Source organism: Mytilus edulis, chromosome 12 (assembly GCF_963676685.1).
Source record: "Mytilus edulis chromosome 12, xbMytEdul2.2, whole genome shotgun sequence".
NCBI classification, from domain to species: Eukaryota; Metazoa; Mollusca; class Bivalvia; order Mytilida; family Mytilidae; genus Mytilus; species Mytilus edulis.
Window position 1 is genome coordinate 38,534,952 of NC_092355.1, and position 14,971 is coordinate 38,549,922.

Below are 14,971 nucleotides of genomic sequence, written 5' to 3' on the forward strand. Positions count from 1 at the left end.
AAAAATGAATAGAAATAAAAGATTTTTGTGTAGACACTGCATTAGCATGATTAGAAAATTTGACCAAATGAATGAAATAAACTTTAAAAAAGTAAGTGACCATCTTTCTAGAGGCCAAAACCACGCATATCGAGTTACGTCGACGAAAGAGAATAAGTAAATAAATAATAATTATGATGTCAATTTCATGAAATTAGAGGGTTTTAATTAGAAAACAATCTGAAACACGATTCTTGATATATAAATTAAAACAGTATTATAATTTTTATTCTTAAATTCAATTTTGAAATACAAAGGCATGGCTCTGATACTTGACAGTTCAGCGAACACTATTACATGAAATGCACGATGCTATTGACCGAACACAAAGGTGAGAGATTCAAATTGTAAAATCAGCCGCTGGACGGTAGAATTTCTATCAATTATTCAACGATAATAAAAGACTTTTGAGTGTAAAAGTATGATAGAAATACTTTTAATTTGTTGAAAAAAACGCCTTTTTATAAAATGGAATGCTTGTTAAACTGTTCCAGGCATGGTAACTAGTAACTGTCAGTCCATTGCGATGTTTCATAGCTCTTTTACAAATTCTAAAAAAAAAAAAAAAAAAAAACTAATGTTCCCATATGAAAAATATATCTTCCCATGGGAAGAATTTTAGTTCCCATGGGAAGAAAAAATGTTCCCAAGGGAAAAAGGTGTTCAAAAAAATTCCCTTGGGAAATTTAGAATTTCCCATGGGAAGAAACTATCTACCAATGTTCCCATGGGAAATTGTAGTTCCGATGGGAACTTTAAAATTCCCATGGGAAAAGTACTTTTTCCCATGGGAACTTCAACTTTTCCCATGGGAACTTCAACTTTTCCCATGGGAACTTCAACTTTTCCCATGGGAACTTTGAATATTCCCATGGGAATTTTTAAATTTCCCATGGGAAATGTACTTTTAATCAGCTGTGGTGACAACAGTGACAACGGTGACATGTTGGGACATATGGGGAAATTTAATATTTTTGATTATCTATCACTTGGGCAAAAAATATTTTTGATATCTTGTAAACAGACAAAGTCAGATTTGCCAATCCTGGAATGGCAAATTTGTCCCGCACGGTGTTCATGCATTGCATGTCTTTATTGTGTTGTGGGATCGGGAAAACTATGTACACTTTTGTCCCAACCTTGTTTGACAGAACAACCCTACACTTAGCAAGACATTTTAACACTGTATGACGTCTACGGCAATACCCGATTGATTGATGATAACGCACGGTCGGTAATCCCCGAATCTGATTGTTCTTTGTGGTTTATAGATATCACCAGAAGTCACGTGACATTTTATATAGGACATGCCGACAAGATGGCGATTTCCAAGAACTGATAATTAATTTCAAAAATCGATTTTGATCTCTTTACATACAGAATTAAACTTTGTTATTGATGAACATGTGGTTTATTATGCTTCAAGAACAAAATATTAATTTTTCATTTTTTTTGCGGATTTTCCCTTTAATATATTTCGTTAGCATGAAACACTTCAAAACGCTTAAATGATGCACATGTTGTTACTAATTCATTTATTATGGTTGTAATATGTTGCATTCCGAAATTGACATATTTGACCTTGTTACGACAACCGTTCATGCTGGCTGTTCAAAATTTCCTCCCTCTGAAAAATCACAGTGCCAGCTGTTTGCTTCTTTAAAAACAAGAAAGGGAGGTTCATGGAAGAGAATACACAATCGCTTTACCCTTATCCACATCGAACATACAAGATACCTTAATTGTCCTAATCAAAATCGAAATAATTGATGCAAGCTAAACTTTATTGTAGTTGTAACATGGGTAGGCATTATATTCGTGTTATTTTAGCCCTCACTGTCGCTCGGGCAAAAATAATCACGAATATAATGTCTAACCATGTTAAAACTACAATAAACTATAGCTTGCATCAATTATTTCTTAAATTATGCATACCCACCACACTAGCCAAAAATAAAAAACGCTTTAGAAACCTTATCTTCAGAAGCCATTGTATGTGGTCATTTAACATGTTTAATACAATTAGTTATAGCTGGATTCATTACAATACATTGAGATGTGCTACTAATTTGTCAGACATTGATGTATAAATCATCACATTTGTTTCTGCCATACCTATAATGGCTTCGTTTACAATTTCAGGTTTTCGTTTGACTGACTTTGAAATATTCATCTACAATCCGAGCATAAGCAATTTGACGAATTTTGATAAAGAGCAAGAACAACTATGTTTCTTCCACAAAGGAGCGGCTCCAAGTATACTCAATATTGCTTGCAATCGGATTATTCGTGGCAGATATATCAAAATATATAAGAAATATCATTATTTCCCTGACCATGCTGATGGAGACGCCTTATCTTTGTGTGAAGTGGAAGTTTTTGCTGACCACAATCATAATGAAGGTATTGTTTAGCTTCATTCTAAAATTCGTTTATTCTATTTTGCAATAAATTGAAGATTTATCCACTTATGTCTTTTTCTATATTACTTGTGCTACTGCATGGATATCAGTCTGATTCACATATACGAGGATGGTAAAGGGGGTTCTTAACAGGAAAACACGTGAAATACAAATTAGGGTAAACGTTGCAAGAGAAATAACATTGTTAATATTAAGATAAAAAGTACTCAGTAGAAGTAATTAATCAGTTGTTCTTGAAGATCTTACGATTAAAATACAGGAAAGATATTGATAACAAAAAAACTCTGTAGAATCACTGACCATGGCTTGCAGTCTCGTTGGCGGATATTCGAACAAAACAACCGCGCATGTGCATATCTGAATAATAGAAATGTACAAAAGCCGCAAAAATTTAACTCACTATTTTACTGAGCTATTTTAAAAGATCAATCGGTTGTTTTATTTTTTATATCGCAACCATTGTTTATTTACTGATTAATACGTCTTTCTCCTTGGATTGATCAAAAGAATAGAAAAGAAAAACAGGAATGAAAACAAGATAATTGACATCAGGAGTCAGGGAAAAGGGTTATTCACAAATATCTATATTTACTGTATGTATACAAGTTGGTTCTATTATTATGTTTTGGGTTGGGGTGAAATTTTGGAACTTCTATTATTTGGAGTGCAAAGTTCATGATTAATTGAATGCTAATATATACACTGCGATTGTTTTATATATAGTTATATAATCACCACGACAACAAGAGATAAATCTATTAATCTTTTTTTGTGAATATCGTTGTAAATTTAAAAAGAATTGTGATGTACCCAATACTTCTTTTTTGGCAATTCTGGTATCCACAACTACTGGGTTTTATATTTTCTTTAGCCAACGTTTATTCAGTGTTGGTAGTTTAACCCAATGTTAATTCAACGTTGAAACAATGTACTAATTTCAACGTTGCATTGTCAACGTTGACTCAATGTTGAATATTTGTTGAATGTATAATCTAAAATCAAAAAAGATTCAACGTTGATTCAACAAACTGTTCCTGCAGGATATTAAACAGCAAGTTACAAAACAAGTATAAGGTCGAGTGTCACTTTTGCGGCTCAACATTCATTCAAGACTTAATTCTTACTCCTTTTTTGAAAGTATTTTTGAAGTGCTATGTTAAGTCAATACAAAAAAAACCAAAAAATTATAAATAGTGAAATTAAGAAAAATATTCTCGACAAACAACATAATTCATCTAATATGTGTATTGAATCAATCATTAGTTCTGGATCATTCATTGTACGTTGGGATTGTCCTCGTTTAACCAAAAACGTTATATATGCTTTATTATAAAGATACGAAGATGTGACATGATTTCAATCAGACAAGTTTCCATGTAGAAAGTTATCAACTTGTTCTTAAGGTGGTACCCAACACCTTCACTAAAATTAATTTGGCTCGTTTAGTTTTCATAAAATTTTGACAAATAATTTACTTTGACCCTTTAACAAAAATATAAAAATTTCCAAAAAGTTTAACCAACCATTTTATCAGAAAAATTACACTGGTTACATAGCAGTTTGACAAACACCAATTTTGATCATTGAGAAGCTTAATATTTCCTTAACAACACAACGTAATTAAAACGATTAGCTGAGTTTACAGAGTTATCTCCCATGTAGTGTTAGATACCACCTTAAAGACGCTTTCCAAAATTCCTCTTCTTAATTAAAAGTCATGCAAGTTACCAAACTGACAATGTGGCATGCCTTAATCGTATTTTTCAACGGTACGACTGGTCAGTGGTGTTTAATCGACAAAATTAGAAAACAAAATCAATAATGAAGTCCACAAATATTTAAAAAGGAAAATCTCAAATAGCTCTGTCAAATTTGGTTATGCCTATACATGTAAAAATGTATATGCTTTTTGAAGGAAAGATATTTTACAATCAGTAAATTTAATTTCATAAACAAATAACTAACAGTAAGGACACAATTATTGAAAATGCGTTAAAGGATCAAAGAGCTTACTACTAGTCTGGTAATACTCAGGACAAAACGTCCAATAGCAATGGCTCTTGTTATGTCACTCGCAAAAATACCAGAATTACATTGTTGTACGCCATACATGCGATTTGTTTGTAAAAGTCTCATCATTGTCGTTCGGAAATCAAAAACGAAAATCAAATCAATTATGTAGTCTTTGAGCGATAAAAGTCATTAAATTTGCAAAAGGCCGAGCCAAAATCTTGAATTGTTAATCTGTCTTTTTTGCATATCGGAACAGACTATTTGAGTTGAATTAAACAGTTTTTGTTAACTGATGTCATTTATCGTTACAGGATTTTACTGCAAGCAGATTAACAAGCAACCAATGATGAGGGTTCAAATGGATTTGGCAAATTTTACAGATTTCCGATGTGCTAGAAGCTGCAGAAATATTGACAACTGCCTTGGTTTCACGATGGCGTCAGATGGAACATGTTCTCTGTTTCAAACAAGCAAATATCTCCCCAGTGGTAATAATGACAGTGAATATTTTGAAAAATGCTAAAATGCTACCGTTTTTTTTTTTTTAATTGAAATGAAGCAGGTTTTTAAAAAAATGCTAGACGATTAAATTTGGTTACATTTTCTTGTCTGATGAATGGTTGTTTCATTAGAAATCATACCACATCTTTCAAGAATTGTCTTAAAGCCTTTTAGAAAGGGGTCTCAATTACATGTATATTTAGATAAATAACGGAATTTCAATTAAATATTCTTTAGTTTTCTCTTTGTTTCTGTAAATGAAGCATACATCGAGCCTCAATGTTGAAGTTTCTCGTATCACAAATCAATAACTCTTGTTTTCATATTCGGAGGACACACAGAAACATTTAAGTAAATCGAACTTAGTCTTGTTACTGTCAAAAACGCATTTGTTCAATCGCATATACAGGCAAACAGGTTACATTCATTTTCAGACTGATGATTTTGTACATTATCAACTTTAATTTTCTTTGTAAGTTGTGCACAAATGTTTGAGGCTGGCGATCCATAATGTATGTCTTCGTTGAATATTTTCCTCTGATTTAGATTTATGTAGCTGCAAGTTCTCAATGTTTGACATCATTTTTCCCAGTTTAATTGCTTCATGAATAATTGTTATCCGACATATTAGTAATTTTTTGTGTTAGTGTTTCATACTAATAAGATGATAAAAGCTTTTCTCAACTGATTTTTACAGTTTAATCACATGTTACTGCATTTCATCATTTGAGGGGACATTTGGGGTCAATGAAAATTTTGAACCCCGTCATATTACATGTAATTAGTTATGTCGTTATCAAAAGCAAACCGTCTGTAGTCCATCTGTTATTGTTTTGGTATTTTTGTTGATACTATAAGTTTTGCTTGAAGTAAGGTCGATGGCTCTGATATTACATTATTTTACTTTGTGTTATTCTGATACCTTTTATAGTTGCCATTATGGTATTGCAACCTGAAGTTGTTTACATTCCATTCTTCTCATTATCTGATGGATACTCGTCTCATCGTCAATCAAACCGTATATCTATATTTTTATGTAACTTTGAAACCTAGAGCTATAAAAACTCAATGGTAAAACTAACACAGAATATAAACATTAACACTAAGGGTTGGTTTTTTTTTGCAGTATAATCCCACAAGATTTGTATAACATGTAAGGTTTTAAACCAATAGTCCTCCTCACTTCCTTGCTGGCAAGAACTATCATTGATAAATTAAATGTTTACCAAACTTGTAGTTTTTCAAATTAATAAGGACGGACTCTTTACCCTAGAAAAAAATGTAATTTTGGTATCTATAAGGAGTATACTAGTTTGTAATTAAGTTTATCTGTTTTCCTGAAATTCACGGAAACCATGTCCCTATATATGTCATCTACAATCAGAAGATGCATTGGTGTCACCTAATTATCATTAAATAATTACAAGTAACCTTTAAACATGCCATATATTTTTTTTTATATTATGTTTATAATTAAGTTGAATGAAGCCATTTTTGTTTTCTGAATCTAAATTTCCTATCAATAGAATTTAATACCTTAAAATTCAATTTTATATTATATTCATCTTTTTTTATATTGTATAGCCTTATTCTTGATATTAACGTATTATGTTACAGTATACATTTGTATAATGACCTGTTTTTGCTTTAAATAAACATCTTATCTTATAAAATAGTTGGTTTTATTTTTTTGTGGATGTTCATATTGTCAAAGAGTAGGATTTTCTTTAATGAACGATTGTTTATCCTTATCAGAAGCCAATCGTTAATAACAGCACAATAGACAAATACAATTGAGGATGGAAATGGAGAATGTGTGAAAGAGACGACAACCCGACCAAAGGGCAGATAACAAACAAATAAGTAAGAGGTAATGATAATCCATTCATATTGAATCAGAACAATGATTTTTGAACATGACAAACGAAGGAATCACATGATCGTTTAAGGACGGAACCCGGATGTATCGACACGGTATGCGTGCCCTTCTGTGCGTGTGTCATCTACATGACAATCTTGACTGACACAAAATGTCACTGTATGGTATATGACAAAGTCGGTACATTTACAAACTCATCTGGTACGTGATCTTATATTTTATAGACCGCCTCATCTCAAATCTTTAATAAATGGATATCTGGTGTTCAAGTTCATTCCACAGTTCATAATTCTGTGATACTGTCTTTGTGCATTGTCGTTAATTAATTTCAGATGTTTGTTGTTATTCTGTGCACGTGATTTATATGTGGAAATGTACTAATATTTAATTTATTTGTGTATTTCTCTATCCTGATTGTTCTTGCATTTATTTGTACTATTTTAAATCACGTAATGCTGTTATTTTAACGGTATTTTTCACATGATTATATAAATGGGATGTTTGGCTAGCTATAAAACCAGGTTCAACCCATCATTTTGTCCTGTACCAAGTCAGGAATATTGCAGTTGTTATCAAATACTTCTGTTTTTTTTTGTATGTGGCATTGGCAATTGATTTTTTTGCATTTCCAAATTTCTGTTCTTCCGTTTGTGGTCTTGCAGTTGTGTTTCCCTTTTTTTTTTTGTTTGTTACCCGGATTTGTTTTCTCCTAATCGTGTTATGACTTGTTCACAGCGGTATACTACTGTAGCTTTTATTTATAGTAGATTGTATATATAACAACTCATAATATCATGATATCTTTTGTAAGTAAAATCTTTATTAAACCTTTGCTGGACAGAACAAACTCCCAATCAATAACATCCCGCGCCACATTCTATCCAGTTCAAACTGTTCTTTACCAGCAATTGGCAATTCGCGAAACGAGCACTATATGATAAAATTGAGAATGGAAATGGGGAATGTGTCAAAGCGACAACAACCCGACCATAGAGCAGACAACAGCCGAAGGCTACCAATGGGTCTTCAATGCAGCAAGAAACTCCCACAACCGGAGGCGTCCCTCAGCTGGCAATGATGTATTAAATGAACATATTAGAAGGGGTATAACTCCATTCATTTTTAAAGCGCTCATGATCAACATATATTTTTAAAAAAAGAAGATTGGATGTGATTGCCAATGAGAAAACTCTTCACAATAAACCAAATAACACATAAATTAAAAACGTTAGGTCACCGTTCGGCCTACAACAATGACAAAAAAAGCTCATAGGCAGCCATAAGAGGTCCCGAAATGACTTAAACAGCCACTGAGAAAACATTTCATTGTTTATTAAGCTATTCATATGTGAAACAATTAAATAGAGAAATCTAACGTATGCCAAAAATGTTAAACGGAAAACAAATATGGCGGATAGTAACCCACGACAACCACAGAATCACAGACTCCTAACTTGGGACATGAGGCAAAATAATGCGTCGAAATATTTGTGTAAATGGTATTCACCATTCCGTTTCGCACAGCGTGTACGTCCTAGAACTCATTATCGATTTATACATGATTGTTATAAGCACCGAAAATGTGATATCGTTATCCAAATTGTTTACGTTTCTCTAAGATTGATTTTATCCAAAGCAACTTTTTCCGTGATGAGAATGAGCTGTTGTTTTTAAAACTAGTTTCATTGGGTTAAGCTGGAGACGAACTAGATATAAGTTATTTTTCAAACAGAATATGGATGAAACAATGCCTCAATTAAAAAGATAACCACAACATTGACGGATCCAGGGGGGGGGGGTTGGGGGGGGGGGGACCCGGGGTTGGAACCTCCCTTTTTTTTTGCAGATCAATGCATAGTTTAATAAATTTGAACACAACTTGCAACACATTGAATCGGAAATCAATCTCAGATTTCTATGTTTTGAACTAAGGGAGCAATCATTTAACTTCAAGAGGTGGTGGTGTTACGTTATTGTTTTCTTAGTCCGATTTTTCTTAGTTTATTAAGCTTTTCGACTCGATCAAGCAGATTATTTTTATCAAGGGGGTGGAGGGTGGAATTAGCATTCACAATATATTTTTTCATTAAAATTAAATTGGTGATAAGAATATTTTAGGAAATAAACCCTACCCCCCCCCCCCCCAAAAAAAACAAACTCTTGGAACATAAATGGTTGATCCCTGTTATGTTTTGTAAAACATGTTGTGCGATTGTTCACCACAGACCCAATGACGTAGAATTTAGAAACTTTAGGCTAACGTACGGATGTAGTAGTCAAACTGAAAGTGAAATGAAAATCTCTACCATTGTTACGAGATGTTGTGTCATTTGTACTATTGTTTGTCTGTTTGTCTTTTTCATTTTTAGCCATGGCGTTTTTTTTCGATATATGAGTTTGACTGTCCCTCCGGTATCGTTCGTCCCTCTTTTACTTCACCTTTGAAACAAGGGTTCAAACCTGCAGTTTTTGAAATACTTACATCTCTCAATTGCTAGTTTACATTCAAGTATAAGTCGTGATCAAAGGTTTTAGATTAGAACTTCTTATCAAAAATTAAAAAGATGCCAAAAGGTACACCCAAAGTCATAAGAAGAAAATAAACTGACAACACCATGGCTATAATAGGGTAGTACCACCACATCAGTAACAGTACACAAAAACAAAGAGAACTAAAGACTGAACAACAAAAGCCTCACCAAAATATTTATACATAAAAATTCTTCTCGCTTTTCATTTTATTTTGTAATATATTCCGGTGGAAGTTTAAATGTCCGTCCGTATACCGTACCAACACCACCCAGGCTACACAATCGCACCCACCACTAATTTTATAGACGTACCTATCATTAATAGTTATTCTTTCTGAATATGTCCGAAATACTTGCCACTGGACATGAATCCTGATTATAAAGAATATTCGTGAAATGTTTTCCCCTGAATTTTAATGAAATATTTGCCACTGGACCTTAACAACCATTCAATCCATCGATGTAAATTGAAAGTACATTTCACAGTGTACATGTACGTTTGATTCAAGTACAAATAGCCACAAGGTCGGTGATGACGTAACAGATAGACACTCCTTTTTTTTTTGACAAAACAGAAGGCATAAGAACCGAGACCTGTAATGCAATATATAATGAAATCATCTTTAAGCAATGGTATGATAAGAATATTTATAGCATGGAGATCTTAACGGGGTTTAAGTTCTCATTTGCTGACTATAAAGATTCTATTTTTAATAGCGTAAGTGACATTTAACAAATTTGTATGTGACGTTTTAAGGCGTGCATAATTAAAAGTTCTTTTCTTATCAATTACATGGATCTTAATTATTTACATTAAATAGTAAACCTGTTTGGTACAATATTACATGCATGAAGATATCACTAAACTCTAAAAGTTCATGTGATTTTCAAACGAAGTTCCATCCTTTCCTAATAAGAGGTTCCTTCAAGGGTTCATTCATTTATGCTTCTTTGCTTTTAAATATGCCCTTTTCTATTTTTTAATGTTTTAGCTCCCTATTATTCTCTTTTCTGTATATAAGCTTTCGTGCTTCTCTTTCTCTATTCTTCATTGTTGACGCTTTATTTTGTTTTATGTTTTGGGCCAATTATTTTCTATTCTAAAAACCCAGCCCGGACCCTCTAATACGTACGATATCCCGCCAGTAGAATTATCGTTGAATAATTACCTAAATCATGAAACAGCATGTATTTAATTGTATACCACAAACAAGTTCGACTTCCTATGTCGTACAAAGTATCGAAAAGAAAATCACTGAGGACAGAAATTAATGGCCTTGAAAAATTATTTTCAAAAAGTTAAAAGAAATTTAATGTAAATGTTGAGTTATTTTAAAGCTTCATTTATATGATCTAATTAGTTGGAATGGAGACTAACTTTTAAATTTGTTAAATTACACTTTATAAAATTACTCGTCTGTGGTCAACCAATAGCGGATTCATATGTATATATATAGATACTCTAACGTACCACTTTAATCTTCCGTACTTTTAGGCTAAAGTATCAAGATGCTAGCTCTGTATCTGAGTTGTTTTTTAATAACATCACTGGCAAATGTTTTGCCATGGAAAGAAGGTAGGAAATGTGTTTAAGTGTGGCACTGCGCGTTGCAATTTATTTATTTGTTTGTTTGATTATTTTTTTTTTATGTTTTAAAAAAATAATAATTGATAAATTAATTAATTAATCATTTTTTATTTTATTTGTGTTTTTTTTGTTTATAATACACGTAAAAAAAGGTGCAATAATTTAAAAATCACAGATAACAATACTGTTAGGGAGCTACCATTTGATTTTTATGGGGGGGGGGGGGGGGGGGGCTAGGATGAAATTTGAAAAAAAAGGCAGGACAGGAGTTATGAGTAAAAAAAAAAGGCAGGATGAGCAACCTGGTAAAAAAAAAGGCAGGATGACAATTTGTGTAAAAAAAGTCAGGATAAACTAGTAAAAAAAAAGGCAGGACCAAATAGAGTAAAAAATAAAAAGGCAGGACAGGGATTACAACTAAAAAAAAAGCAGGACAAAATTTTTCATCCTAGCCCCCCATAAAAATCAAATGGTAGCTCCCTTATTCACTATCTCGGAGAAACTAATAAGATTGGAAGTACTTTAAATTTTACCCTGCTCTCGAATTATGTTTCATGTTTAGTTTAGTTTCTTCGTTTGAGTGCTGTCTTATGGACATATCCCCACAACTCTGTGATCAATATGAAAATGTATACGCTCTGTTCGGTTCTGATTCAGAACAATGTGTCAGACAGCATAATTGTTTTTCAGTTCACCGATTATAAAAACCAATGAAACATGCTGATGTTTTAGTGAGCTACCATTTAGTTTTTATGCGGGAGAAGAGGGGGATGAGGTAGGGGTGGGATTGATAAGGTGAAATTTGAAAACAATAAGCAGGACAGGAGTTTTGGGTAAAAAAGGCAGGATAAGACACTTAGCCAAAAATAAAAAGACAGGGAGACAATTTATGAAAAAAGTCAGGATAAACTAAAAAAAAATAAAATAGGCAGGACCGAGTAGAGTGAAAAATAAATAGACAGGACAGAGATTACAACTTAAAAAAATGCAGGACAACATTTTTCATTCTAGCCCCCGCCACCCCCAATCCCCCCACCACCCCCCCCCCCCCCCGGCTCCCAATAATAATCAAATGGTAGCTCCCTTATTCATATGACATTGATACCATGCTAGCGTCTTCCATATTCGCGCTGTACATTAAACGACCAGTTAATTACCAAGAAATGAAGTGCATTATGTTTCAGTTATAATTTCACTTTATTTCCTAGCAAAATTCGATAGAAGAAACGAGATTGGAAATCTTCTTCGTGGTGTCTCAAGACTGAAAGAGCGGGAAGGATACAATGCAGAAGGGGAGGTAAGAGACAAAGATTATATCATATAATTATAACCATGGCATTCGATAAGGTTTTCTCCTTTGTGGTAGTAAAAACTGTCAGAGTTTGCACTAACATGAGCAACACTAAACGGGTGTCACATGTGGAGCAGGATCTGCTTGCCCTCCCTAAACACCTAAGGTTAATCCCCAGTTTTTGTTGCGGATAATCGTGTTGTTCAGTTTTTTTGTTTTCTCTGTTATGTTTTTTGTACGTTTGCTTGTCTGATTCTTTTACCTTTTTTTATCTTGTTTAGCAAAGACGTTATCAGGTATGTTTGAATTATGAGTTTGAATGTCCCTTTTGGTTTATGTCGCCCCTTTTCTATCTTGTTTAAGCCAAGACGTTATCAGGTCTGTTTGAATTAAGAGTTTTAATGTCCCGTTTGGTTTATTTCGTCCCTTTTTTATCTTGTTTAGCCAAGACGTTAGCAGGCCTTGAAGGCATAAAACTTTGCTCAGTACTTGGAGCACAAAAACCATGCTCGAAACATGAAATCCAGCAATTTGGTTGGTTGGTTTTCGAGTCTGAGTACAAAAATCATGCTCGAAAGTTTTATGACCGTGAATACTAGTCTGTTTGAATTATGAGTTTGAATGTCCCTTTTGGTTAAATTCGCCCCTTTTTTATCTTGTTTAGCCAAGACGTTAGCAGGTCTGTTTGAATGTACCTTTTGGTTTAATTCGCCCCTTTTTTATCTTGTTTAGCCAAGACGTTTTCATTGTCAAATGTATGTTTTCAGTATTGATATTAAATTTTAAAAAATACAGTTTGACAGAAAGTGACATAGTTTCGAATAATTTTGGATTCTTCAATCCATTAAATATGCGATATTATTTTAAATTGCAATGAGGGTGCTTTGAAGAGACTACATATAACTGCTGTTCTAATCCCTCTTAAAATTATATAGATAAATCATTTTTTTTGCGAAAAAAAAGTAAATAATGAAAACTAATACCTGAGGGTACAATGTGACTGTAGCTTTATTTTTATTTCTAGTCGGAAAAGCAGACGTCTTTATCAGATCTGGAAAGCGAAGATCTACGAAGATTGAAAGAAGTATTACATAGAGCGGAGTTCAACCTTGAAGAGAAAAATATTAAAGAATTTAACCTTACGCTCCAACAAAGTCCAAAACATAAACGTAGACTTTTAAGAGAAAGAAAAGGTCATCAAAAGCTACAACATAATCAACGCCGAAAACCACCAAAAAAGGATAAAAAGAAAGGACGTAAAAGTGAAAAATATTACTTAGAAAACCCAAAGGTAACTATTACTCTTAACATGCAAATTTAAATTTCAAGCTAATTTAACTTCCGGTCCGCTATCTTCTCTCATAATTTTAAATTGTCTTTGTCTTGAGTCTTTGCAGTCTGTTACTAGGATTCTATATTAACTGTACATGTTTGTCAGATATGAATTCCTTTGTCAGACAAAATAGTAGGTCAAATGGTACATTTATTGACACATTGCATAGGACCAGCTATAAATGTTGAAAACAGTTTGAAGACTATCAGAATGCGTGGGTGTATCTGTGCCGATTGGTTGCTATCTCGTTGGTGTATAACGCATTTTACATCAAATTGATTAAACTTTCACAATAATGAGCGAATTAATATCCATGGGTCGTTGGGTTGCTGTTTCATTGATGTATAATTCTTACTTCTTTCATCCCTGATTTAAAGTTTGGTTACAGTTTCCAATTGTTGCTTAAACAGAATGGTCTCGTCTGTAATCGCAGTTTAAATATCAATTGTATTCTTGGTAATATTGTCGAAAAGTGTAAAACGAAGCACTGTGATTTGCTAACACCAACTTAAACAATGGAGATTAACCACAAGATGTGACTACATGTTCATTTTGGTATACAAATAATGATAATCAACTATCCTTTAACTACTGAAATGGTGATGTACTATAGTATCACTATGATATTGTCAAACTTACTACATGTACTTTAAAACTAGCCCTACTAATTAATACCCGGATGAGCTGAACTACATTTTGTACTTTTAAAGTAAAAAGAAACTTCTTAGTTTATCGCTAAATACACCGAAAACGGATCTTAGCATGCTGGTTAATATTTGCAAAGAACTCCTCCCCTAATAGATAAACATAAACTTAAATTTAAAAGCAAAAAATGAATAAACAAAACACTCCTAGTACTGATTTTTCATTCATCTCAGATAACTACAAGCAGTTATGCGTTACCATGCAAAATATATATATTTATATATTTCGAAATGGTTATATGCAGAAACAGAAAATTCTTATAAACTACATGTCAAGGAATCATAAATTAATGGGTGGACAGTTTGGATATTTTTTATGACAGCATTTTGCATAAAATTTCCAAAGTCCCATTTTTTAGGGCATTTCGGGGTTAACTTTCAGGGATCTTGAATACAAAAAAGTGTGTACCGATTTTCCCGATCCGAAACCGCGGAGCGATCAGAATCACGAGTAGTAAAAAGTTTGTAATGATAAATAATTAAAATCTGGATCCTACTCCCACGAAGGATTTACATGTAATCTCCTTTGGGATCAAATCCAGGTTTTACCTTCATTCATATATACTACAGCGTTATACACTCATGTTGTCTTGAACTGAAAAATGTTGTAAAGAAATGATTTTTCTTATCAACAATCTAGTCATGCGACTTTTTCTTTTATGTCAATTT

General features: G+C 33.0%; 1 protein-coding gene across 2 annotated transcripts in view; it reads left to right on the forward strand.

The window, feature by feature from the left end:
• The first annotated feature begins 10,829 nt into the window (after window positions 1–10,829).
• Window positions 10,830–14,971, forward strand: part of LOC139498408 (MAM and LDL-receptor class A domain-containing protein 1-like) — a 62,877-nt gene continuing 58,735 nt past the window's right edge. For both annotated transcript variants that reach the window (XM_071286787.1, XM_071286789.1), the window contains exons 1-3: window positions 10,830–10,962; window positions 12,183–12,271; window positions 13,290–13,556. In XM_071286787.1, the coding sequence (XP_071142888.1) occupies window positions 10,896–10,962; window positions 12,183–12,271; window positions 13,290–13,556 (423 nt within the window). In that variant the 5' untranslated portion in view covers window positions 10,830–10,895. The remainder of the gene's footprint in view (window positions 10,963–12,182; window positions 12,272–13,289; window positions 13,557–14,971) is intronic.